The 26943-nt window shown below is 49.4% G+C and overlaps 4 protein-coding genes across 11 annotated transcripts in view; 2 read left to right on the top strand and 2 right to left on the bottom strand.

The window, feature by feature from the left end:
- RTKN (rhotekin) overlaps positions 1-14258 on the bottom strand; it is a 32982-nt gene extending 18724 nt beyond the window's left edge. Inside the window, exon 1 of the mRNA XM_063616559.1 lies at positions 13991-14258. Within this exon, the coding sequence (XP_063472629.1) occupies positions 13991-14017 (27 nt within the window). The 5' untranslated portion in view covers positions 14018-14258. The remainder of the gene's footprint in view (positions 1-13990) is intronic.
- INO80B (INO80 complex subunit B) lies at positions 11675-14672 on the top strand. Of its 2 annotated transcripts, XM_055241722.2 has the most exons (5): positions 11675-11891; positions 12123-12315; positions 12535-12653; positions 12823-12992; positions 14062-14672. In XM_055241722.2, exons 1-5 carry the CDS (start codon positions 11834-11836, stop codon positions 14590-14592), a joined length of 1071 nt encoding a protein of 356 aa, XP_055097697.1. In that variant the 5' UTR covers positions 11675-11833; the 3' UTR covers positions 14593-14672. The 2 variants fall into 2 exon arrangements, with proteins under 2 accessions (XP_055097697.1, XP_055097696.1); XM_055241721.2 differs by lacking the exon at positions 11675-11891 and having other exon boundaries at positions 11996-12315.
- Positions 14673-14814: 142 nt separating this feature from the next.
- On the top strand, positions 14815-17623 carry WBP1 (WW domain binding protein 1). 7 transcript variants are annotated; one of them, XM_055241725.2, is made up of 6 exons: positions 14815-15406; positions 15730-15850; positions 16204-16278; positions 16369-16471; positions 16599-16775; positions 16947-17623. In XM_055241725.2, exons 2-6 carry the CDS (start codon positions 15797-15799, stop codon positions 17405-17407), a joined length of 870 nt encoding a protein of 289 aa, XP_055097700.1. In that variant the 5' UTR covers positions 14815-15406; positions 15730-15796; the 3' UTR covers positions 17408-17623. The 7 variants fall into 7 exon arrangements, with proteins under 7 accessions (XP_055097700.1, XP_055097698.1, XP_055097702.1 ...); XM_055241723.2 differs by having other exon boundaries at positions 15730-15831; XM_055241727.2 differs by lacking the exon at positions 16204-16278.
- Positions 17624-17806: 183 nt separating this feature from the next.
- MOGS (mannosyl-oligosaccharide glucosidase) lies at positions 17807-22427 on the bottom strand. The gene is made up of 4 exons (XM_055241720.2): positions 21898-22427; positions 21498-21724; positions 19928-20124; positions 17807-19750 (listed from the first exon to the last, which is right to left on the bottom strand). Exons 1-4 carry the CDS (start codon positions 22247-22249, stop codon positions 18013-18015), a joined length of 2514 nt encoding a protein of 837 aa, XP_055097695.1. The 5' UTR covers positions 22250-22427; the 3' UTR covers positions 17807-18012.
- Between the last annotated feature and the right edge of the window lie 4516 nt (positions 22428-26943).

Here is a 26943-nt window from a genome sequence, read left to right on the forward strand (position 1 = left end):
CACGCCTGTAATCCCAGCACTTTGGGAGGCCAAGGGGGTGGATCACGAGATCAGGGGATCGAAACCATCCTGGCTAACATGGTGAAACCCTGTCTCTACTAAATATACAAAAAATTAGCCGGGCGTGGTGGTGGGTGCCTGTAGTCCCAGCTACTCAGGAGGCTGAGGCAGGAGAATGCCATGAACCTGGGAGGCGGAGCTTGCAGTGAGCCGAGATCGTGCCACTGCACTCCAGCCTGGGCGACAGAGCGAGACTCCGTCTCAAAACCAACCAACCAAACAAACAAACAAAAAAACAGGGTTCCCTTCTTGCCCCCTCCGGGGAAAGCCCAGTGGAAGAGAAGGAAATGGCAAAGGATTAGCTTGCTGACCCCACATAAACAGATCTCCTGAAGGCTTCAGAACACAGAGAGAACTTGAGAAAGGGTGAGGCTCCTACATGGCAGGCTGGCTGGACCCAGAGACATACCAGTCTTGAGCTCTCAGAGAGTCCAGATTAGAAATATTTTGCTATGGCAAATCATTTCAACATTCTTTTGGAAAAGCTGACTGAAAATTACTAAAGCAAAAGGGGAAAATGCATTGGCTCCTGGAACTGAGCCAATACAAACAAATGAGCCAGGGGTCAAACTTTAGATGTGGCTTGACCCACTCATTGAGTGTCAGGAATATCCAGTCTCTTCCCATCACTTGGCTCTACTTTCCTCCATGTTGGCTTCACTCTCCACAGTGTAACGAAATTGCTGCCCAAAATTCTGGGTCTACATCTTTTCAGGCTTAAATTCAGCTGAAAAGAGAGCATCTGTTTCCTGAGGCTCCTACACATGTCTGGGATTCACTGTGAGACATTTGTGATCATTCATCCATCCCAAACCAATCACTGGAGTCAGAGGGTGGTCAGCTCTGAACCAATTGCTGTGGCTAAGGAGGTTCTAGATGCCAGCTGGCGAGGCCTGGGGTCACTTGCCCACTCCTGGAGACTAACCAGAACCCAGTGAACTGGGAGGGAGAAGGTGGGGGAGGGTTGTTTCCCAAAGAATGTTCCAACCACTACCACCAGAAGGTGAGAGAATGGAAAATGAACAGGAAAAACCACCAACATCCTCCACACACAAAATTTTATATGGAGAAGGGAGTTCTTCTGGTCAGTAGGAAAGGCAGATCAAAAGATTTATAAAGTCCATGTCATCTGAGATTAACCACAAAAGATGTGTGAGGGGAAAGAAAGGGAAAGATATTGTTCCTTAATTTCTTCAAATATTCATCATCACTCCTCTGAACTGTAAGCCTTCTAGGGAGGGGCAGTCTGTCTTGTCCCCAGTGCCTGGGACATAGCAAGTGATCAATAAACATCAGTTGAAGTAAATAAAGGAGAAGCAAGCAGATTTGAGAGTCCTTGACTGAGATGTGCCATCCTGTTGGACTAAGACAGTTCATTTCAAATGTTTGTATTTAAGCAACAGAACCTTTTTTTTTTTAAAATGAAATTTTACCTGAAATGCGTGAAATCAAATCAGAGCTGCTATGATGGGAGCAGGTGCTAGAGCCTCATGCCTTGTCTACCCACAGGTGCTCAGCTGCTCGCTGCTCCCCCCAGTAAACAAAAGCTCTGTGGAAGGGTTTGAAAACCCCTGGCCTGAGACCCAGGAAGGAGGCAGAGGAATGGAGGATCTTCAAAAAGGAGATTGAGCTCAAATCCTGCCTGAGAGTTTATACTCAATGTGGCTGAAGATTTTTGGGAAGGAGGGACACGATCAGGTTTATCTTATATTATATTATATATATATTTATTTATATAATATATATCACTCTGTTACCCAGCTAGAGCAAAGTGGTGCCATGATAATACACTGCAGCCTTGAACTCCTGGGCTCAAGCAATCCTCCTGTCTCAGCCTCCTGAGTAGCTAGGACTAAAGGTGTGCACCACCATGCGAGGCTAATTTTTAAATTGTTTTGTAGAGACAGCATTGTACAGGCTAGTCTTGAATTCCTGGCCTCAAGTGATCCTCCTGCCTCAGCCTCCCAAAGTTCTGGGATTACAGGTGTGACCACTGTTCCTCGGCCCAGAATTAACTTTAGAGATCATAATTTGGCAACCTTTTCCATTAATCAGTTGGAGGAGTTGTGACTGGAGTCAGGGAAGCCAACTAACACTGCACTCAACTGAGGGAGGAGAGATAAGGGTCAAAATTTCTATGGATTTATGCATGTGTATATGTATTTATTTATTTATTTTTATTTTTATTTTTATTTTTGAGATGGAGTCTAGCTCTGTTGCCCAGGCTGGAGTGCAGTGGCACGATCTCGGCTTACTGCAACCTCTGCCTCCCAGGTTCACGCGATTCTCCTGCCTCAGCCTCCTGAGTAGTTGGGATTACAGGCGCGTGCCACCGTGCCCAGCTAATTTTTGTATTTTTAGTAGAGACGGGGTTTCACCATGTTGGTCAGTCTGGTCTGGAACTCCTGACCTCGTGATCTGCCCGCCTCGGCCTCCCAAAGTGCTAGGATTACAGGCATGAGCCACCGCACCCAGCCAGATTTATTTTTTAAATTAAATTTCATTTGAAAAATATTTGAAAGTACATGTACAGTTTTTTAAACACTATAAATGCCACTGTTTTTTAAATAATGTAAATAATGAAAAAAATGAATAAAAGTATGCCTTCCCCACCCTCAATTATTCCACTTCCAGAAGAAAACACTGAGACAGTTTGGTGCATTCAAGTGCTGAAGCTCACACCAGCGGCTTGTGTTGATGACTCTTCTGGAATTGGGCATGCCAGTTGCTAAACATTGCCTTAATTAAAAATTAAATTATGGGCTGGGCACAGTGGCTCATGCCTGTAATCCCAGCACTTTGGGAGGCCAAGGCGGGTGGATCACAAGGTCAAGAGTTTGACACCAGCCTGACCAACATAGTGAAACTCTGTCTCTACTAAAAATACAAAAATTAGCTTGGCGCTACTTAGGAGGCTGAGGCAGGAGAACTGCTTGAACCTGGGAGGTGGAGGTTACAGTGGGCCGAGATCAGGCCACTGCACTCCAGCCTGGGGGACAGAGCGAGGCTCCGTCTCAAAACAAAACAAAATTAAATTATGGCTGGGCGTGGTGGCTTACACCTGTAATCCCAGCAGTTTGGGAGGCCAAGGCAGTGGATCACCTGAGGTCAGAAGTTCAAGACCAGCCTGGCCAACATGGTGAAACCCTGTCTCTACTAAAAATACAAAATTAGCCGGTGTGGTGGCACATGCCTGTAATCCCAGCTACTCGGGAGGCTGAGGCAGAAGAATCTCTTGAACCCGGGAGGCAGAGGTTGCAGTGAGCCAAGATTGCACCATTGCACTCTAGCCTGGGCAACAAGAGTGAAACTCTATCTCAAAAAAAAATTAAATTAAATTACATAAACGTATAACTAAATAAATTTTATTAAAGCAAAGGTGATAAATATTCAAAACTCATCACTTCCTAATTATTTTACTGCATTTTACTATGACATCTTGAGTAGTTTACATCTTTAGTATCTGTATGGAGGGAATGCTATATAAATGACATGCCAACGCACATCTCTTTCCAACTCTGTATTCAGTGATGTCTCATTTGAAATTGGCCATGGTGGGAGTCCTTACACAACAGAAATAGGTGAACATAACAAATCCAGCCTGTTTTTTTTTTTTTTTTTTTCCCTGGGGAGCTTTTGTTAAACATTTACCAACATGCCACTGGTTTGGTGCACAGTCTTCCCAACTTTATCCTTTTGTTTATGTCTGTATCTATATCTCCCCAGCTATGAAGTAGATATGTGGGAAAGGGGCTGTGAGTCACTTAGGGTTCAAATCATCTTCTATTTCTGCACAATTCCCCACTGTGGACAGTATTGACAGAATGAGCTCTAGCCCCTTTATGGCAGTTGGAGAACATTTATCCTTCTTCCCACTTTTTCACAGCCTAAAGGTAGGCACTTGGCCTAACCCAACTAACTGGAACGTTTCCAACTGGACTTTGAATATTGAGGGAGTGCAGACAAGATCCAACCAGAGTTCATAATATACACTCATTGCACCTGCAGCACCTGAGAAGGGGGTAGCAGTGCCAGCAGAAAATCCTCATCAGCATGTTCAAGCGGCCTGACTTCAGTGTGGCCTTGGCATAACCTTAGCCATAGGTTCGTGCTGTCTGGCCTCCTTTGAGTCTCACTTCTTATCCAGTGAAAGTACGAGATGAGCCCCAAAACATTTTATCCAGGGAAATCAAAATATTTTATCCAGGGAAATTTGAGTCTCACTTCTTATCCAGGGAAAGTACAAGATTAGCCACCTGCCACGGTGGCTCACGCCTGTAATCCCAACACTTTGGGAGGCTGAGGCAGGTGCAACACTTGAGGCCAGGAGTTCAAGACCAGTCTGGCCAATATGGTGAAACCCCATCTTTACTAAAAATACAAAAAAAAAAAATAGCCGGGTGTGGTGGCAGGCACCTGTAATCCCAGCTACTTGGGAGGCTGAGGCAGGAGAATTGCTTGAACCCAGGAGGCGGAGGTTGTAGTGAGCTGAGATCGTGCCATTATACTCCAGCCTGGGTGACAGAGGGAGACTGTGTCTCAAAAAAAAAAAAAGAGAAAAGGGCCGGGAGGGGTGACTCATGCCTGTAATCCCAGCACTTTGAGAGGCCGAGGCGGGCGGATCACGAGGTCAAGAGATTGAGACCATCTTGGCCAACATAGTGAAACCCCGTCTCTACTAAACATATGAAAATTAGCTGGGCGTGGTGGTGCATGCCTGTAGTCCCAGCTACTCGGGAGGCTGATGTGGGAGAATCGCTTGAACCCAGGAGGTAGAGGTTGCAGTGAACCGAGATCGCGCCACTGCACTCCAGCCTGGCCACAGAGCGAGACTCCATCTAAAAAAAAAAAAAAAAAAAAAAAAAAAAAAAAATTAAATTTAAAAAATTAAAACAACAACAAAACAAACAACAACAAAAAATACAAATAAAAAAGTAGCCAGACATGGTGGCACTCGCCAGTCATCTGGCTACTTGGGGGGCTGACAAAGGAGGATCACTCGAGCTTGGGAGACTGAGGCTGCAATAAGCCAATAAGCCATGATTGTGCTACTGCACTCCAGCCTGGATGACAGAGCAAGGCCTTTCCTCAGGAAAAAAAAAAAAAAAAAAAAAAAAAGAGCTCAAAGAATGTTGGAGACATGTCAAAAGGATACAGAAACCAGCTTAAAGGAATACCCACTGGCCAAACCTGTGAGAAATTTGAGCATCAAACCAGGCGTGGAGGCTCATGCCTGTAATCCCAGCATGTAAGGAGGCCAAGGCAGGAGGACTGCTTTTGCCTAGGAGTTTGAGACCAGCCTGGGCAACATAGCCTGAACCCTACAAGAAATTTAAAAAATTAGTTGGGCAGGGTGGCACACCCCTGTAATCCCAGCTACTCAGGAGGCTGAGGTGGGAGGATCACTTGAGGCCAGCAGTTCAAGGTTGCAGGGAGCTATGATTAGACCACTGCAATAGAGCAAGACTCTGTCCCCCTCTAAAAATTGAGCATCATAATAAGTAATGACAGCAATGGATTACAACCCACTGATTAAAACTGGAATCCATGCTGAAACAAATAAATATATCTGTAAATAAATATGAGGAGAACAGAAAGCTCTTACAGTAGAATGCTAACTAATACATGTAACTGCAATAATGGAAATAGATCACCATTTGGCAATTATTATAGTAGACTTGATTTATACAGTAGTCATCAATGGATACAAAGCCTGGTGGGTGGGTGGAGGTTTGATGGGGAATGGGATATTAGGGTAGTTGCAGAGTATTTCCCAGAAAATACTTATCATTTGGAAAGGCAAAAAAGGTGACATTACAGTGGAGGAAACTGGCAGACAGCATCTTGACCAGGTGATCAAGGTTAATAGCATCAGTGGTGGGAAAGGCTGACTGGCATCATGAGCCTCCCAGTGTGACACACTGAGAAGAACAGAGCATAATGTTTTTGTGGGCTGGGCACGGTGGCTCATGCCTGTAATCCCAGCACTTTGGGAGGCTGAGGCAGGAGAATCGCTTGAGCCCAGAAGTTCAAGACCAGCCTGGGCAACACAGTGAGACCCTGTCTCAAAAAAAAAAAAAAGAAAAAAAGAAATCAATTTTTTGTGTGTGTGGTGTTCTTGCCAAGAATTTATAAGTCTAGGCCAGGCGTGGCGGCTCACAGTGTAATCCCAGCACTTTGGGAGGCCAAAGTGGGCAGATCACTTGAAGCCAAGAATTCAAGACCAGCCTGACCAACATGGCAAAAACCCATTTCTACCAAAAAATACAAAAATTAGCTGGGTGTGGTGGTGCACACCTGTAGTTCCAGCTACTCAGGATGCTGAGGCACAAGAATTGCTTGAACCCGGGCAGCAGAGATTGTAGTGAGCCAAGATCACACCACTGCACTCCAGCCTGGGTGACAGAGCAAGACTCTGTCTCAATCAACCAATCAATCAATCAATGTATAAATCGAGACCTGAGGAAACACCAGATAGACCCATGTTGATGGGCATCCTATAGAATTAAAGACTTCTACCCTTTAAATTTGTCAAGGTCATGAAAGACCGAGTAAGAGTGAGGAAATGTTCCAGATTAAAACAGATTAAAGAGACTTAATTTAAAAATGTAATAAATGATCCTAAATTTGGATCCTGGATAAAAAGAAAAAGGAGGACCAGGCACAGTGGCTCACGCCTGTAATCCCAGCACTTTGGGAGGCCAAGGTGGGTAGATCACCTGAGGTTGGGAGTTCGAGACCAGCCTGACCAACAAGGAGAAACCCCATCTCTACTAAAAATACAAAATTAGCGCATGCCTGTAATCCCAGCTACTCAGGAGGCTGAGGCAGGAGAATCACTTGAACTCGCAAGGCGGAGGTTGCAGTGAGCGGAGATTGCGCCATTGCACTCCAGCCTGGGCAACAAGAGCAAAACTCCGTCTCAAAAAAAAAAAGAGGGCAGGTGCGGTGGCTCATGCCTGTGATCTCAGCGCTTTGGGAGGCTGAGGCGGGTGGATCACAAGGTCAGGAGTTCAAGACCAGCCTGGCCAACACGGTGAAACGTCATCTGTACTAAAAATACAAAAATTAGCTAGGGGTGATAGTGGGAGCCTGTAATTCCAGCTACTTAGGAGGCCGAGGCAGAGAATTGCTTGATCCCAGGAGGTGGAGGTTGCAGTGAGCCGAGATTGTGCCACTGCACTCCAGCCTGGGCAACAGAGCAAGACTCCGTCTCAAAAAAAAAGAAAAGAAAAAGGAGGTATTTCACAGTTGGTGAAATTTGAATGGGGTCTGGATTAATGTATCAAGTTAATTTCCTGATTGGGATAGTTGCACAAAGCTTATAGAAAACTGTGCTTGTTTGAGGGAAATACACAGTGAATGATTTAGGGGTGAAATGACATCATGTCTGCAACTTGCTGTCATGTTGATCAGAAAAAGAATAATGATGTAAACCAAAAATAAAATTCTGAGTCCCCCAACCATGTTGGGCCGTTCCATGTTAACCTGAAAAACTAGTATGGGCCATGATGGGCAAGGGGGAGCTGGACATGCCTTGTTATATCCTCCTCCCTTTTGGAATTACTGATATAACAGACTCTTTAAGTCTGATAAGAAACATTTACAGTGTACTCTCTGTGAAGTCGGCTACCTGGATGCTTCACTTGCATGATAAAATCTTGGTCTCCACAAACCCTTATCTCAACCAGACATTCCTTTCTATTGATTCCAAGTCTCTAGACAATAATTTAACTCTTTTTTTTTTTGAGATGGAGTTTCGCTCTTTTTGCCCAGGCTGGAGTCCAATGGCTCGATGTCAGCTCACGGCAAACTCTGCCTCCTGGGTTCAAGCAATTCTCTTGTCTCAGCCTCCCTAGTAGCTGGAATTACAGGTATGTGCCACCATGTCCAGCTAATTTTTGTATTTTTAGTTGAGATGGGGTTTCACCATGTTGGCCAGGCTGGTCTCAAACTCCTGGCCTTAGGTGATCCACCCGTCTCGGCCTCCCAAAGTGCTGGGATTAGAGGCGTGAGCCACCACAGCCAGCCAATAATTTAACTCTTTCAACCAATTGCCAATCAGAAAACCTTTGCATCTACACAATACCTGGAAGCCCCCATCTTCCAGTTGTCTTGCCTTTCCAGACCAAACCAACGTACATCTTACATGTATTGATTGATGTCTTATGTCTCCCTAAAATGTATAAAATCAAGTTGTAGTCAGACCACTTTGGGCACATGTTCTCAGGATCTCTTGAGGGGTGTGTCACAGGCCATTGGTCACTCATATTTGGCTCTGAATAAATCTCTTCAAATATTTTAGAGTTTGACTCTTTTCATCGACAATGATAATGGGCATAAACACAGATACATGTTAACAATTTCAGAATCTGGCTGGGCGCGGTGGTTCACGCCTGTAATCCCCACACTTTGGGAGGCTGAGGCAGGCATATCACAAGGTCAGCTAACACGGTGAAACCCCATCTCTACTAAAAATACAAAAAATTAGCCAGGCATGGTAGCGGGCGCCTGTAGTCCCAGCTACTCAGGAGGCTGAGGCAAGAGAATGGCGTGAACCTGGGAGGCAGAGCTTGCAGTGAGCCAAGATCGCGCCACAGCACTCCAGCCTGGGCGACAGAGCCAGACTCCGTCCCAAAAAAAAAAAAAAAAAAATTCAGAATCTGCCCCACCCCCCAACCATGTTAGGCATTCCATGTTAACCTGAAACACATGGAATGTTTAAGGAGAAAGTTTTGGCCTGGTACTGTGACTCACACCTGTAATCCCAGCACTTTGGGAGGCTGAGGCAGGAGGATCGCTTGAGCTCAGGAGTTTGAGACCAGCCTGGGCAACATGGCCAAATCTTGTCCCTACAAAAAAAAAAAAAAAAATAGAATTAGCTGAGCATGGTGGTGTGTACCTGTAGTCCCAGCTACTTGGGAGGCTGAGGTGGGAGGATCGCTCAAGCCTGGGAGTTTGAGGCTGCAGTGAGCCATGTTTGCACCACTGCATTCCAGCCTGGGAGACAGAGCTAGACCCTGTCTCAAAAACAAAACAAAACAAAACAAAAACTTTATTAGAGAAAGTTCTTTATATTCATCTTGCAATTTTTCTGTTTGAAGTTATTTCAAAATAATTTTTAAAAATAAGACTAAGAAGTCTTTCAGAAAGAAGAGTGCCTCTCAGGCTACAAACATGCTCAAATCTCTCTCACTCTAAACAAAGCAAAACTAAAAACAAACAAAATAATGAAGCCAGTTGTCACTTACTGTTGCCACTTCCTCCCTGCTAGGCATCATGATGCAGAGGAAACACCACTGGGCCAGGTATCAGGAAGTCTCTGTTTGAGTCTGGCTCTGCCACTCCCTAAATTTGTGACTTTGGCAAAAACATTTCTTTTTCTGAGCCTCAGTTTCCTCATTCATAAGATGGAACCAATGGTATCTCCCTTATGGAGATGCTGTGGGGGCCAAGGGAGAGAAAGAATATATAGGCAGGTTATAAACTCTAATGTATTCTACAAATATGAATTGCAAGTAATCCCTCACTGTAACTCTTGGTGATAAAAGAGTATTGCCTTCACATCGTGATAAAATCCATCCTCTTCTTGGAGCTCAGCCTGCCCTCTGAAGGACTGTACCCAGCTGATCACAGCCTTAGTCCCTTGATACTTTCTGCCTTTCCTGACCTTCTCAACCCTATCTGGTCCCTCTGCCTGGCTGTGCAGGACAGGTGCTCACTTGGTTCTCTTCCTGGTTCTTTTCCTCTTATCTACTTACTCTGTCTGGGTGTCTCATCTACTCCCATCACTTGGGGACCTCCAGTATTACACTGATGACATCCCCACTCACACTTTCATCCTTGGCTTCTCCTCTCAGCTAGTCCACCTCCACCCAGGCATTCCCACAGGCACTTCAAAGTTGCCTTGGGCAAAACTAAATAATTCCCTTCTTAACTTGCTTCTCTTCCTGTGTTATCTTCCTTACTGAAAATACCACCTTCCCGCTAAATACTTAGGCTAGAAACCTATGAATCAGTTATTATTATTTGCTTACTGAAGCATCTACTATGTGCCTGCCCCTGCTGCCACCCTAAGTATCATGAGTTCTTGATTTCCTTTATTCCTTGAAAGAGCCCTCATAGCGGTGGATCCTACTGTATTCCATCTTATAGAGTTGGATTCTCAGGTTCAGAGAGCTTAAATAATTTTAAGCCCAAGGTTGCATAGCTAATAAATGGTGAAACTGGGATTTGATAATAGGCTTGTCTGACTCCAAAATCCCTTTTCATAATCACATACTACATGACTTCATCCTGGATTCCCCAATATAATTGCTCATTGATTCTTGATAATTTTATCACTGAAATGTAAGAGACAAGAGGAATGAGTTCTTTCTTTTTTCACTGCTGTTACCTTGCTCACTCATATATATTTAGATATATGTATATAGGTGTTTTTTTCTAATTATAAACGTGATATATATTGGCTGTAAGAAAATACATTACATACCTAAATAGTGAAAGTTCCTCAACCCCAACTTCTACAGTTAACCAACATTAACAGGTATACATTCCTCAATTTTTTTCTATGTATTTGCTAGTATATTATGCTTTTAAAAATCAGATCACATGACCTTGAAATTTACTTTTCTTTTTTTTTTTTCTTTTTTTTGAGACAGAGTCTCGCTCTGTCGACCAGGCTGGAGTGCAGTGGCACGATCTCGGCTCACTGCGACCTCCACCTCCCGGGTTCAAGCGATTCTCCTGCCTCAGCCTCCCGAGTAGCTGGGACTACAGGCGCGTGCCAACCATGGCGGCTAATTTTTTTTTTTTTTTTTTGTATTTTTAGTAGAGACAGGGTTTCACCGTATTAGCCAGGATGGGAAATTTACTTTTCTTATTTCATGTATAAGCACATACAAACCTACCTGTTTTTATGTCTTTTTTTAAATGAGGTAATATATACACGTTTTATACAAAATTCAAAACGCACAAGAGGGTATAATCATAAACAAATAGGTCGCCATCCACCCTTGTTCTCCAGCTGCTCATCAGCAAATGACTCTTACCAATTTCCTAGATAGCCTTCTGCGGCGCCTCATTTCTTTTCCAAGCTGCTTAACATCCCACTGTATAGATACACCAAGTTCATTAGGACACTTAGATTGTTTAAATTCTGTGTCAATCTCATTAATTACTTATAACTCAACTTTTCTTAGCAATATGGTGTTCCACATTGTACAGCTGCACCGTAATTCATTTATTAATTTCTCTACTTATGAAAATTGAAGTTTAAATACCTAAGAGCATTTGCTCTGCTCTGCTCTTAGAGCACTCGTGCTGTTTAAGCATTTCGGCCATTTTGTCATCAATATAGTTTATGTATTCCTCCACCCAACTGTGAATTCCTCAAGGACAGGGGCGGTGTTCATATTCATCTTTGCATCCTCTTAGACTAGCTTCCCGCACTTGGTCTAGTGCATACATTCACCAAACTTGAGTTCAATAACTGACTCACCCGCGCTGAGTTCTGAAAGAGAGCGTGGGGAGGCGGAGCCAGGGGAAGCCCTGCCCATTTGGGCGGTCCCGACCTCAGAGGGACCGGAACATTCGTTGGAAGGATCATTGTTTCTCAGGGACGATTTGGACGCGAAGCGTGCCCCGCACAAGGATGGTTGCCATGAACCGGAAGTAACTGGTTATTTTGCTGGCTCCAGTTTTTCCGCGCGGCGGAAAAGGCGTGTCTGCGTGTCTCCCAACCATTTCTAGTCCCCTTTCCTTGCAGGACCTCATGAGTAAGCTGTGGCGGCGTGGGAGCACCTCTGGGGCTATGGAGGCCCCTGAACCGGGTAAGCGCGGATAGATCAAGCAATTTAGGCAGTGTTAGAAAAGAAGTCCCGTTCTTGCTCCTCGGAGAGTCCAGGGTACTGCGGCCACAGGTGGGAAGGAGAAAGGCGGTGCTGTTGTTATGGTAACAGCGAGTACTGCGGGAAGGGTGGGATCCGGTAGGAGCTTAGGTTATTCAGGGCTTCCCCTGCCACCCTCCGGCCGAACACTGTTGACAGGCTTTCCTTCCACAGGAGAAGCCCTGGAGTTGAGCCTGGCGGGTGCCCATGGCCATGGAGTGCACAAGAAAAAACACAAGAAGCACAAGAAAAAACACAAGAAGAAACACCATCAGGAAGAAGACGCTGGGCCCACGCAGCCGTCCCCTGCCAAGCCCCAGCTCAAACTCAAAATCAAGCTTGGGGGACAAGTCCTGGGGACCAAGAGGTGAGGCCAAGAGGGTCAAAGTTTTATAAGGGGAACTTTAGGAGCAGAGATAGTAGTTAGAAACCGACTGGGCTTTCTATAAGACCGAATGGACACTGTGACTTCAGGGTCCAGGTTTAGGCAGCAAGAGTCTAAGAGGGTGGGGAAAGTTGGGTGTAGCTACTGAGTAGGAGGAGGAGACGCTTGCTCATTTTAAAGAGTAGTGTTGCTTCTCTGCAGTGTTCCTACCTTCACTGTGATCCCAGAGGGGCCTCGCTCACCCTCTCCCCTTATGGTTGTGGATAATGAAGAGGAACCTATGGAAGGAGTCCCCCTTGAGCAGTACCGTGCCTGGCTGGGTGAGAAGGATCTGGAGGTGGGGAAACTGGGTTTCTTATTATACCCGCCTAAAGAAAGAAGGTTGGTTCTGAAATGGGTTAGCATTTTCCATGTCCCAGTATTAACTCAGCCAAATTAGGGTGCCCCATCTGAACAATTCTGTTTTTCTTTCTCCAACTTCCTTCCCAGATGAAGACAGTAATCTCTCTCCCTCTCCACTTCGGGACCTATCAGGAGGGTTAGGGGGTCAGGAGGAAGAGGAGGAACAGAGGTGGCTGGATGCTCTGGAGAAGGGGGAGCTGGATGACAATGGAGACCTCAAGAAGGAGATCAATGAGCGGCTGCTTACTGCTCGACAGGTATGTTGGTTCATTGTTTATTCACTCACCAAATGTATACAGTATTGAGAACTCTCCACGACCCAAGCACTTTGCGTGGCAGTGGGGATATCGATAGTGGAGAAAAGACAAAGTTTCTATTCTCCTGGAGCTAGTATTCTAGTGTGTGTGTTGGGGGGCTGGGAAGTAAATAAGTAAGTAAATAATTTCAAAAAGCTATATGGTTTATGACAAAAAGAATAGGGTGATGAAATAGAAAGTGGCGTAGACAAACAAATAGAAATGATGGAAGAGAGACATTAGGGTAGTTAGAGAAGGCTTCTCTGAAGAGATAACATTTGCAATACCAGAGGAGCTCTGCTGAGCAGAGACCAGCAGGCGCACAGACCTTGAGACTGGAATATGTCTAGCAGAGTAAAGGAGAAGAAAAAGTGGACAAGCCACTGAAGGGCTGTACGCAGAGAAGTGACATACTTGGTTTACATTTCAATAGATTACTTTGGCATCTTTGTAGAGAATGAATCTCCGTGGAGACAAGAGATAGAAGTACGGAGACCAACTAGGAAGCTGTTGAAGTAATCAGCTGAGAGGCAGTGGTTGCTTTAACCAAGGCGAAAGTGGTGGAGATGGAGAAAATCAGATGAATTATGGCTATATTTTGGAAGTAGATACTTGTGGGGAGGGGAATGGAGAGAAAATATATCAAGGCTAAGCCTGGGATTTTGGCTTGAGCAGTTATCCACCTGATACTCTGTATTGAGATGAGATTAAAAATAACAGACCTCTGGGAAAGCTGGTACAGTTTTGGTGCACAGGTCAGGCAGGTAACATTACTGCTGCTTCTCCCCTTGAGAGTTAAGGATCTAAAGCTAAATGTCAGGAGATCTGGGAGGAGACAGTATTTATGAAGAGGAACCTATGGAAGGTGTCCTGGAGAGAGTGCTCATTAATTAATATCCCGCCTCTGAAGGCCTGCGCTGCTCAAGACCCTGCCTTCCATGTCCCTTCTTTCTCCTCACCCGATCTGGCCGACCTCGCCTCTCCATCTTCCTCCATTTTCAGACAGCACCCCGTCTCTGTCTCTCCCTAGCGAGCTCTGCTTCAGAAGGCGCGGAGTCAACCTTCCCCGATGCTGCCGCTGCCTGTGGCTGAGGGCTGTCCACCTCCCGCCCTCACTGAGGAGATGCTGCTGAAGCGCGAGGAGCGGGCGCGGAAGCGGCGGCTCCAGGCGGCGCGGCGGGCGGAAGAGCACAAGAACCAGACTATCGAGCGCCTCACCAAGACTGCGGCGACCAGCGGGCGGGGAGGCCGGGGGGCCGCACGGGGCGAGCGGCGGGGAGGGCGGGCTGCGGCTCCGGCCCCCATGGTGCGCTACTGCAGCGGAGCACAGGGTTCCACCCTCTCCTTCCCACCTGGCGTCCCCGCCCCCACGGCGGTGTCTCAGCGGCCACCCCCCTCAGGCCCTCCTTCGCGCTGCTCTGTCCCCGGCTGTCCCCATCCGCGCCGCTACGCTTGCTCCCGCACGGGCCAGGCACTCTGCAGTCTTCAGTGCTACCGCATCAACCTGCAGATGCGGCTGGGGGGGCCCGAGGGCCCTGGATCCCCCCTTTTGGCTACGTAAGGCCCTTAACCCAGACTCTGCGGCCTGTCCCATGCACGCTCTTGAGTGTCTTCCCCACCCTATTAAATTACATCCGGTGCTTCGGCTTGTACAGAACTGGGGGAGTGGGATGTTGTGGGCAGACCAGTCTCCGGTATACACGTATTTTGCCCCTGTCGGAGCTTGCGTCGATGTCTGGGGCTTGGAAATCACCGCAAGAAACCAGGCTGGTTTGCGCCCAGAATCGGACCGACTTTTGGGACCCTGCCTCTTCCAGCCGGGATTACCTGGCGTGCTTCGGCATTTGGCGTCATTCCGAAAACATACCGCAAGCCAATCAGCGGCAAGCTTGCTCTTCGGGCCGGCTGTTCGTTGGTTGATGCGCCAGAGCCTGTTCTGTTGTCTGTATTGGCTATTGCCGCTGTCAGTCAGGGCTGTGGGTCGAACTTTCATCTACTCTTTGTCTGTAAAAGCTCTTGTTGTCTGGGAGAGCGGCGGAGGCGCTGCTGTGGATTGGTCACAGGGAGAAACCTCTGATCTGTTCCTATTGGCCCGTCCGTCTAGGGACGGTGATGATTGGTAGGGCAGAGCAATCTGAGTCCTAGTTGGTGGAGTTCTCCCCGGATGGAAGCTCCGGCCGCGTAGTGATGGTGGCCTCAGCGAAGATGGGCCGGGGAGGGACCATGGCGGTGGCAGCAGAGGTGGCAGGGGCGGGGTGGCTGGCGGTAGAGGAGGCTGTGGTCCTCAGGGGGCTGTAGGTGGAGGTATGGCTCGGGCCAGCAGCGGGAACGGCAGCGAGGAGGCCTGGGGGGCACTTCGGGCGCCGCAACAGCAGGTATCCCAACAGCTCCAAAACCTATCACGACAGCCATTTGTCTCTTTCCCCTTTCCTTGTCCCTTCCTTTTGGGGGTGGGGGAGGAACTCACGGAGCCAAAGGTACTGTGAAGTTCCTAAACATGCCCCTTCCACTCTTTGTCTAAACTTTGTAACGTAGATGCAGCTGACTGCCTGTAGCCTCATAGACCCCATCCCATGGCTGCAGTGGAAGCTTGCGGTGGCTCTCCAGTGACCAGAGGCATAGTGAGGTCCCAGGGAGGCTCCCTCTGTCTTGCAACAGTTATTTGTGATCTTTTTCTATGTGCCTATTGTCACAACAGAGTCCGGCAGCGTCTTCTCTTGAGGGAGCAATTTGGAGAAGAGCTGGAACCCAGACTCGCGCCCTGGATGCCATCCTTTATCATCCACAGCAATCCCATCTGGTTGGGAGCACTGCTCTGGGTCTCACACTGCCCCTTCTCTATCCTAGGGAGCCTGAGGCCCAGGGGTGGAAAGATCCAGTTGGGGGTGGGGGGTAGTGAACCGTGCAGGATAATGAAAGCAACTGGCTTTGGAAATGACCTTCCGCTACCCATTGTCTGAGACTGAGATTATCTCAGACTGTCTTCTGCCAAAACACTCCCTTAACAGAAAGCACCGAGGGGATGGGGGTAGGGGGGTTGGGGAGGGTGAGGCTTGAGTGTGAAGGAAGTCTCATATATGCAGAGCTGAAATCTCCCTCTTTGTATGTCCACACTTTTGTCTTGTTCTCTAGACTGATTCTTGCTATTCCAAATCCTCTTCCACGTTGACAGCCCTTCAGATATTTCAACACTCCTCTCAGCATCCTCCACTTCCCCCATCTCTCCAAGCTGAACTTGGTTCACAGGGTGGGATTGTGTATGTGCATGCAGGAGGTGGGAGTGGACAGTGCCCTGGGCTGGAATCCCCCTTAGTTCTAAGTACCTCCTTGCCCCCAGCTTCGAGAGCTGTGCCCAGGAGTGAACAACCAGCCCTACCTCTGTGAGAGTGGTCACTGCTGCGGGGAGACTGGCTGCTGCACCTACTACTATGAGCTCTGGTGTAAGTCTCCAAGAGAGCTATTTCCAGGTCCCTGTGTCCACCCTCCCTTGGACCTCAGAATTTTGGCCTTCAGGGCCCCTTCTCTGCATAAAAGATGCCTGAGTTGCTCCCTCCTTGCCTCTTGCAGGGTTCTGGCTGCTCTGGACTGTCCTCATCCTCTTTAGCTGCTGTTGCGCCTTCCGCCACCGACGAGCTAAACTCCGGCTGCAACAACAGCAGCGGCAGCGTGAAATCAACTTGTTGGCCTATCATGGGGCATGCCATGGGGCTGGTCCTTTCCCTACCGGTTCACTGCTTGACCTTCGTGAGTGACTTGATGCCCTGGGTCAGCTACCAGTGGCCCTCCCCAAACCAGGACCCCAAATCATCTCACATTCCCTTTTCCACACATTTCAAAGTATTTTTCCCTAATATAAAAGCTAGCACCCTATACCTGGTTGTCTTCAACCAATCATGCCAATTTTCTCCCCTGCAGGCCTCCTCAGCACCTTCAAGCCCCCAGCCTACGAGGATGTGGTTCACCGCCCAGGCACACCACCCCCTCCTTATACTGTGGCCCCGGGCCACCCCTTGACTGCTTCCAGTGAACAAACCTGCTGTTTCTCCTCATCTAGCTGCCCTGCCCACTTTGAAGGAACAAATGTGGAAGGTGTTTCCTCCCACCAGAGTGCCCCCCCTGATCAGGAGGGTGAGCCTGGGGCAGGGGTGAGCCCTGCCCCCACACCCCCCTCCTGCCGCTATCGCCGTTTAACTGGTGACTCCAGTATTGAGCTCTGCCCTTGTCCTGCCTCCGGTGAGGGCGAGCCAGTCAAGGAGGTGAGGGTTAGTGCCACCCTGCCAGATCTAGAGGACTACTCCCTTTGTGCACTGCCCCCAGATTCTGTACCGCAGGTCTCTCCCATGGGGCTGTCTTCCAGTGAAGGGGACATCCCATAAGTAGTTTTGAGAGGGTGGATGGGTTACTTGTCTACCAGAAACAGCCCTAGTCCAAACTCCTTGCATTCCTTTTGGCCCCTCCCTGCCTACCTAGAATCTGCCTGAAAGGGCTGGAGCCCTGAGGAGAGGGGCAAGTATTGGGGGACTGTGCTACCTTTACCCCCGCAAGACATACACAGGAGCCTTTGATCTCATTAAAGAGATGTGAACCAGCTACTTGTGGATTTGGGTGGACTAAAGCTCAACTCACTGCATTGCACTTGACCTGACTGGGTTTGAAGGGGACAGGTTATAGCCACTTGACCCCACCTTCCCTGAGGACAGCAGACAGTCCTGAGGCGTGGATTGACCTAAGCCCTCTTGGTGATGCAAATCTGGCAAAAACAATAGAGTTCAAAATGTTTTTTCCAATTTATTTAGAAAAATAGACTCTGGATTCACATTCACCCCAGGGCTATGTGGGATGACAGTAAGGAGACACCTGAGATGAAATGAGGAAAGTTTGAATTACTGGTATCCGAGGGGCTGGGGGCAGAAGCCAGAAGCCTTTGTCCCTCCAGAGCCAGAGTGGCATGAGTGGCCTGGCTCCCCTCCTCTCCCTCCCTTCAGTAGTCTTCAGCCATGGCCAGTAAGACAAGGCTGGTCCAGCCGTGGAAAGGGCGGCAGCCCATGCCTCGCCCATCGCGGTCACTGTACTGCTCCCAAAGAAAGCCTGTAGCCTGGTACTGGCGCCATACATTGCCTACCACATTAGCACGGAGCTCACTGTGAAGTCTGGCAGCCCGAGCCTGGTGAGGACCCTCCAGATGCCCATAGTGGTGGAGTGCTCCCAAAGCTAGGTAGTTGACATTGAGCCACACAGCACCCCGCCAGTAGGGGGGATCATGCTGTGAATTGCGCTGGCCATAAAAGGAGCTGGAGGCTGCAAGGGAGCGTAAACCAAAGGGGCTCCAGAGATGGCGGCTGTCAGCTAGAATGTCCAGCAGGGGCCCAAGGCGGGATGAGTTGGGGTCCAGCAGTCGCAGCAGCAAGGGAAAAAGACTGACATAGCCAAGGGCATCTACATACTGCAGTTGAGGTTGGGGCCGACCCACCACCCGAACCAGCCCCTGAGGGGGCCTGGGCTTCAGCTGTACTGCTTTTGTGTGGTTCCCAAAGTCTGCAAAGACTCCTAGCTCTGGGGCCCAGTGCAGCTCATCCAGGCTCTCTGCTGCCTCCAGTGAGGCAGCCAGTGGGCCCAGCTCAGCGGCTACCTCAGCCTCACCCAGATGCTCTGCCAGCCGCGTCAGCACACGGGCACCCAGTGCCACCCAACATCGCAGGTCCAGGTGCCGCTCGGTGACTGAAGGGTGTGAAGCCCGGGGGTAGTCATCCAGCCCAGAGGGTAGGGTCTTGGGGTTCAGTAAGGTTGGTAAGGCAGGGTCCCGTCCCCTCCAGCGGTAAGATAGTGGCAATGGGCCTGTCTGGCTCTGATGGAGCCAGGAAAACCAGGCATGCAGGCGGGGGAAGGCCTTTCGGAGGAAGGCCAAGTCGTCAGGGTCACCAACCTCTAGCATATGGGCTACAGGCAAAAGTAGGGTTGGGGGGTTGGCGTGGACTGCTCGTTGTACTAGGAATTCTGGAGGCACCCGAGCTCGGGCCTCATCCCCCAGTATCTGCTCCCTCCCAATCCAGCCATCAGCATTTAGCAGCCCCAGCCAGTGGCCAAGGGCTTCCCGGGTGAGGGAGGGATCCCACCGCTGAACCACCAGCTGGTGAAAGCCCTCATCCCAAAGGAAGCCTCGTGGAAAGAATGACCGGGAGGGCACCGCTGTAAAAAGAGGTACGGGTGGAAAGAGGGCTGGGTCCACCTTCTGCTCAGACCCTTCCACCCCCATGTCTGGCAATACCAGCCCTTGTCCGTAGAAGTAGCCAATTCCACCAAGGAGGCCGCTGAGGGCAGCCTGACCCAAAACCTGCTCGCCAGAGCTCAGGCCCTTCTCCTTCAGCTGGAAGGTCTTCTCAAAGCGCTCTCTAAAGGTTTCAGCATGTCTCTCCAGGGACTGGGTCAGTAGACTGCCTGCCAGTCTTGGCAGGGCTTGATTTCCTCCTGCCTGGGCACTGCCTGATTCAAACACAAACTCTATGGAAATGGGAATTTTCAGGGTCACCTGCTGTATCAAGAACTGCCCCTGCCCTTGCCCACTTGGACCTCTGTCCTCCCACTTCAGAGATCCTGGCAAGCCGAGGTAGCGTTCAGGGGAGGCCCCTGGGGGCCGATGCTGAAACCAGCTATTTAGGCGACTCTTTACCATCTCTGTCAGCAGGGGCAGTCCTGGGTTAGAGGTCCAGAAGACATTGTAGCTTGAAGGGGAGAAGATAAATAGGAAATATTATTCAAGAGAATGCAGTGGGCATTATAAAGAGAAATACAAAGTGTTCAGGAGTCAGGTTGGGAGGTCTCAGGCAGGGGACATGGAGACTGGTGAAAATGGGAATAACCACCCCTTCCATCCGCCAACATTCTTTTCCCCCAATTACCTGCCATACTTGGGGACTGTATCCCCTGGACTGGTTGGTGGCAGAAGTGTAAAGCGGAAGTCACCAAGTTCACTGGTGTGCCCACTGATGAACTTCAACTGCCCCTTGGCCCCAACCTCTGGTAGTAGGACTTCCTTGCCATCTGTCACCACATAGAAGAACAGGGAGACCAAAGGGAGGGCAGAAGTACCTGAGGCCTGAGTGACCAAGGAGGACAGAAAAGAACAGTGTTAGACTGGCATTCTCTCTTGAATTCCCTCTTGAGAATCAGCCTTAGGGAAAGGAACAGTAGGCAGGGGTAACGTAAACAACATACATCTGGCAGTAATGAGGGTCACTGAGGGTAACCAGGTACACCCAAATGGGATGAGATAAAGAGTCTTGCACTGGGTGCCCTGGGAGATAACAGTATACTTCTGTACTATGTCCTATACTAAGAACTCTACACAGTTTATTTCATTTAATTCTTTTTTTTTTTTTTTTTTTGAGACGGAGTCTTGCTCTGTGGCCCAGGCTGGAGTGCAGTGGCGCAATCTCGGCTCACTGCAAGCTCCACCTCCCGGGTTCGCGCCATTCTCTTGCCTCAGCCTCCCGAGTAGCTAGGACTACAGGCGCCCGCCACCACGCTCAGCTAATTTTTTGTATTTTTAGTAGAGACGGAGTTTCACCGTGTTAGCCAGGATGGTCTCGATCTCCTGACTTTGTGATCCGCCCGCCTCGGCCTCCCAAAGTGCTGGGATTACAGGCGTGAGCCACCGCGCCCGGCCTTTTTTTTTTTTTTTTTTAGACAGAGTCTCGCTCTGTCATCCAGGCTGGAGTGCAGTGGCGCCATCTGGGCTCACTGCAAGCTCCGCCTCCCGGGTTCACGCCATTCTCCTGCCTCAGCCTCTCCGAGTAGCTGGGACTACAGGCGCCGGCCACCACGCCCGGCTAATTTTTTGTATTTTTAGTAGAGACGGGGTTTCACCGTGGTCTCGATCTCCTGACCTTGTGATCCGCCCGCCTCGGCCTCCCAAGTTCTGGGAGCCACCGCGCCCGGCCCTTTTTTTTTGAGATGGAGTTTCGCTCTTGTTGCCCAGGCTGGAGTGCAATGGCACGATCTCTGCTCAACACAACCTCCACCTCCCTGGTTCAAGCAATTCTCCTGCCTCAGCCTCCCAAGTAGCTTGGATTACAGGCATGCGCCACCACGCCCGGCTAATTTTGTATTTTCAGTAGAGACGGGGTTTCTCCATGTTGGTCAGGCTGGTCTGGAACTCCCGACCTCAGGTGATCCGCCAGCCCCGGCCTCCCAAAGTACTGGGATTACAGGCGTGAGCCACCGCGCCCAGCCTCTTTTTCATTTAATTCTTACAGTCCTGTGAGTTAGGTGCTATTATTATCTACATTGTACATTTTACAAGCAAGGAAATCAAGGCTTAGAGATGGTAAATAGAGATGGTCATACAGGGAGTTGTTTAAGGCAGGATTTAAGCCAGGCAGCCAGAGCCCACTTCATGCTGCATTTGCTGGCAGCAAGGGAAGAATGGAGGGGGTCTGGGCTGAGAAAAGGGTGTCCTGAGGCCCTGACCTGAGGCTCTACAGTCACTCTCCAGCTCCAGTCCCCTCCGTGCTGACCCCCAGGCCTCTTGACGAACTCAGTGGTGAGCCTTAAGGCCCCATCCTGGATGTGTTGCCGCCCGAAGGAGAGGCCGTCGTGGAACTCCCAGCCATAGGGACCCACACCGTCCCCGTGCTCACACGTGTGCCTGAGCTTAGGAGTCCCCGGGGTGGTGCCCTGCTGCGCCCACATCAGTCCTGGGGGTAGAATGGCCACGTAAGTCAAAGAGCGGGGGACCTGTCCCTCCGGGTCTCCGGGTCATCCCTCTTCATAACTCTCCTGATCCATTCCTCCCCACCCTTGCTCTGGCTTCAAGCTGGGGCGCCCAGATTAGAAGTCCGCCTGCCTGCCCGCCCTGGGGCCCGGTTACCGGTGAGGAGGGGCTTCGGGCTGCGAGTCTTCATGCCGAAGTAGACGTGAGGGCGGTAGGTTCCCCAGAAGAGGTCCGGGGCCACGGCGGGGCTGGAGGAGTCGGCAGGCAACACAGGAGGAGCGGAGTGCAGCGTGACCGCCCGCCGCGCACGATGCCACGCCAGCACCCAGCGCCCCGACATGCCCAGGGCCAAAGACAGGACCACGACGGCCAGAGCCACTCCTCCAGCCGTGCTACGCGGCCCGCCGCCCCGGCCGTCACGTCGCCCGGGGCCTCCCCGAGCCGCCCTCTCGGCTGACCGCACTCCCTCTGCCGGCACTGCGCGGCGCCGCCGCTCGCCCCGAGCCATCCTGGCACTGAGGTCCGCGTCACGAGAGCTCGGAGAGGCGGCACTGGAGCCCGGGTCCTGCCTCGCCTCTCCGGCTCCCCCCTCTCGCCCCGGCGACCACCGTACGGTTAGCGACACCTGCCAGCCAGCGCCTGCGCCTCCGCCTCCGCCTCCGCGTCCGCCTCCCGCCGGAAGTCCCGCCCCGCCACGTTAGGTTAAGTCCCAGAGTCCGGAACCGCTGCCTGCGGCTTGGCACAGGGTTGGTACGTAGCGTCAGTCCTGGGCGTTGGTCCGCCGGGATTGCGCTTATCTGGCGACCCCATGGAGTTCATAGGCTCGGAAAAACCAATCTAGCGTTGGGCTGAGGCATGAGAATCGTTTGAACCAGGGAGGCGGAGGTTGCAGTGAGCCGAGATTGTGCCACTGCACTCCAGCCTGGGCGACAGAGCGAGACTTCGTCTCAAAAAAAAAAAAAAAAAAAAAAAAAAAAAAATACTGATGTGGCCAGGCACGGAGGCACACATCTGTAATCCCAGCACTTTGGGAGGCCGAGGCAGGTGGATCACCAGACATGAGGAGTTGGAGACTAGCCTGGTCAACTTGGTGAAACCCCATCTCTACTAAAAATACAAAAATTAGCCGGGTGTGGTGGTGGGTGCCTGTAATCCCAGCTACTCGGGAGGCTGAGGCAAGAGAATTGCTTGAACCCGGGAGGCGGAGGTTGCAGTGAGCCGAGACTGCGCCATTGCACTCCAGCCTGGGCAACAAGAGTGAAACTCAGTTTCAAAAAAAGAAAGAAAGACTGATGCTTTATGCAACACGACCACTTATATTTCACTATAATCTGACTTCTGGCCCCACTCCCCACTGGTGGTAGACTTTTTGCTTATTAAATCATCTGACCAAACCCAATGGTCAGTCCTGTTTTTGTCTTTCTTGCTACCATTGCATTTGTCGATATCCTGATTGTAGCACTTATTACATACCTGTTTCATTATTCATCTTTGTATCACAGTACTAATCAATTATAGGCATAAGGTAGATGCTAAATATTTATAAATTCAACAAATGTTTATTGTACACCCTGTATCGCATTATGCAAGGTGCTGGGGACTCAGAGAAAATGGCCCCAACCTCAAGTTCACAGTCTAGAAGCACAATGCCAGCACTCAATCCATGTTGAACCATCCCCATTTTTTTTTTTTTTTTGAGATGGAGTCTTGCTCTGTCACCAGGCTGGAGTGCAATGGCATGATCTCGGCTCACTGCAACCTCTGCCTCCAGGGTTCAAGTGATTCTCCTGCCTCAGCCTCACGAGTAGCTGGGATTACAGGTGCCCACCACCACGCCCAGCTAATTTTTGTATTTTTAGTAGAGATGGAGTTTCACCAGGTTTGCCAGGCTGGTCTCAAACTCCACTCAGGTGATCCACCCACCTCGGCCTCCCAAAGTGCTGGGATTACAGGCGTGAGCCACCGCGCCTGGCCAGACCACCCCCATTTTTACAGATGAGGAGAGTTAGTTAAGATTGACCCAAAATAACAGCCAGTTAATTATGGAGCTGGGGAACTCAAATCCAGGTTGTTCTTTTGACTTTAGAATAAGGCCTCTTAGGGCTGGCGCAATGGCTCAAGCCTGTAGTCCCAGCACTTTGGGAGGCAAAGGCGGACGGATCACCTGAGGTCGGGAGTTCGAGACCAGCCTGACCAACATGGAGAAACCCTCTCTCTACTAAAAAATACAAAATTATCTGGGCGTGGTGGTGCATGCCTGTAATCCCAGCTACTCATGAGACTGAGGCAGGAGAATCACATGAACCCGGGAGGCGGAGGTTGCAGTGAGCCGAGATTGTGCCATTGCACTCTGGGCTGGGCAACAAGAGCGAAACTCTTGTCTCAAAAAAATAAAATAAAATAAATAAGGCCTCTTAGGTAACAGCAGTTACTACACTCCCAGCAATGTTTTAGGCACTTTACAGATATTAATTCATTTAATCTCCTTAACAGTCCTATGAGGAAAGTACTATTATTTTCATTTTACAAATGAAATAAGCACTGATACATTAAATAATTTGTCTAAAGTCGTACAGCTACGTAAGAACAAAGCTAGGATCTTAACGTCAAGCAGTCGGGCTTGTTACAACACTATACTGCCTCCTCCTAGCTTTCTTTTTTAAAGGGGGAGGGGAAAAACAGTCCTTTGAAGATAGCACCCTTTTAGACAGGGAAAAGGTATAGTAACGCTGCTGTAGGAGGGTCGTGGGAAATGTATCTGGCAAAGTACACAGCAGGCCACTGTCTACAGATCTTTTATTACCTAGCTGAGCATTGTGAAGGTGTCTAAAGCAGTGGCTTTCAACCATTTTCCTACAACCCACAATAAGAAATAATTCCATAGTGCAACCCAGTATGTGCAGATACACATACACACACAACTTACATACAGGATTCAGACTTAAAACAAGTTACCTAAAAGAATACTTTCAGCTGGGTGTGGTGGCTCACGTCTGTAATCACAGCACTTTAGGAGGCCAAGGCAGGAGAATCATTTGAGTTCAGGAGTTCTAGACCAGCCTGGACAAGATGAGGAGACCCCCCCAGCTACAAAAAATTTAAAAATTAGGGTTGGCCTGGTGTGGTGGCTCACGCCTGTAATCCCAGCACCTTGGAAGGCTGAGGCGGGTGGATCACCTGAGCTTAGGAGTTCAAGACCAGCCTGGCCAACATGGTGAAACCCCGCCTCTACTAAAAACACAAAAATTAGCCGGGCATGGTGGCATGCGCCTCGCCTGTAATCCCAGCTACTTGGGAGGCTGAGGCAGGATAATCACTTGAACCTGGGAGGCAGAGTTGCAGTGAGCTGAGATGGCACCATCGCACTCCAGCCTGGGCGACAAGAGCAAGACTCCATCTCAAAAAAAAAAAAAAAAATTAGAGCTGGGCACGGTGGCTCACTCTTGTAATCCTAGCACTTTGGGAGGCCAAGGCGGGTGGATTACTTGAGGTCAGGAGTTCCTGACCAGCCTGGCCAACATGGTGAAACTCTGTCTCTACTGAAAATACAAAAATTAGCTGGAAATCGCTTGAACCCAGGAGACAGAGGTTGCAGTGAGCTAAGATGGTGCTCCACTGCACTGCAGCCTGGGCAACAGAGCAAGACTCCACCTCAAAAAAAAAAAAAAAATTAGGCCAGGCATGGTGGCTCATGCCTGTAATTCCAGCTGCTTGGGAGGCTGAGGCGGGAGGACTGCTTGAGCCCAGGAGATGGAGGGTGCAGTGAGCTACAATTGTGCCACCGTACTCCGGCCTGGGTGACAAAGCACGACTTAATCTCTTTAAACTTCCTATTCTAAGTGCCATGCAGTCTGTTTTTTTTTTTTTTTTTTTTTTTTTTTTTTTTTTTTTTTTTTTTTTTTTTTTGAGATGGAGCCTTGCTCTTGTCAACCAGGCTAGAGTGCAATGGTGCCATCGGCTCACTACAACCTCCACCTCCTGGGTTCAAGCAATTCTCCTGCCTCAGCCTACCAAGTGGCTGGGATTACAGGTGCCCGCCACCACGCCCGGCTAATTTTTTGTATTTTTAGTAGAGATGGTGTTTCACCATGTTGGTCAGGCTGGTCTCGAACTCCTGACCTCAGGTGATTCCACCCACGTCGGCCTCTCAAAGTGATGGGATTACAGGCATGAGCCACTGAACTCAGCCTCAGTCTGATAATTTTTATTCTATTCTATTTTTTTTTTTTTTTTTTTGAGACAGAGTCTTACTCCATTAACCGAGCTGGAGTGCAGTGGCATGATCTCCGCTCACTGCAGCCTCCACCTCCTGGGTTCAAGTGATTCTCCTGTCTCAGCCTTCTGAGTAGCTGGGATTACAGGTGCCTGCCACCACACCCAGCTATTTTTTTTGTATTTTTAGTAGAGACAGGGTTTCATCATATTGGCCAGGCTGGTCTCTAACTCCCGACCTCCAGTGATCTGCCCACCAAAGCCTCCCAAAGTGCTGGGATTATAGGCATGAGCCACTCCACCCGGCCTACTTTTTATTATTATTATTTTAAGAATGGTTTAGGCTGGGTGCAGTGGCTTATGCCTGTAATACCAGCACTTTGGGAGGCCGAGGTGGGCAGATCACATGAGGCCAGGAGTTCGAGACCAGCCTGACCAACATGGAGAAATCCCCTCTACTAAAAATACAAAATTAGGCATGGTGGTGCATGCCTGTTATCCCAGCTACTTGTGAGGTTGAGGCAAGAGAATTGCTTGAACCCGGGATGCGGAGGTTGCAGTGAGCCGAGATTGTGCCATTGCACTCCAGCCTGGGCAACAAGAGCGAAACCCTAACTAAAAAAGAAAAGAAAAAAAAAGAATGGTTTAACTCTCTAAATTGATTGCATGGTCCACACTAATGAGTGTTGAGGAAGTATGAAAAACAGTTTAGGCACTGTTTTTTCTTTTTCTTTTTTTTTTTTTTTTGAGACAGAGTCTTGCTCTGTCGCCCAGGCTGGAGTGCAGTGGTGCAATATCGGCTCACTGTAACCTCCACCTCTTGGGTTCACGCCATTCTCCTGCCTCAGCCTCCTGAGTAGCTGGGACTACAGGCACCCGCCACCACGCTCGGCTAATTTTTTGTGTTTTTAGTAGAGACGGGGTTTCACCGTGGTCCCGATCTCCTGACCTCGTGATCCGCCCGCCTCGGCCTCCCAAAGTGCTGGGATT

Source organism: Symphalangus syndactylus, chromosome 14 (genome assembly GCF_028878055.3).
Source record: "Symphalangus syndactylus isolate Jambi chromosome 14, NHGRI_mSymSyn1-v2.1_pri, whole genome shotgun sequence".
Classification (NCBI taxonomy): Eukaryota; Metazoa; Chordata; class Mammalia; order Primates; family Hylobatidae; genus Symphalangus; species Symphalangus syndactylus.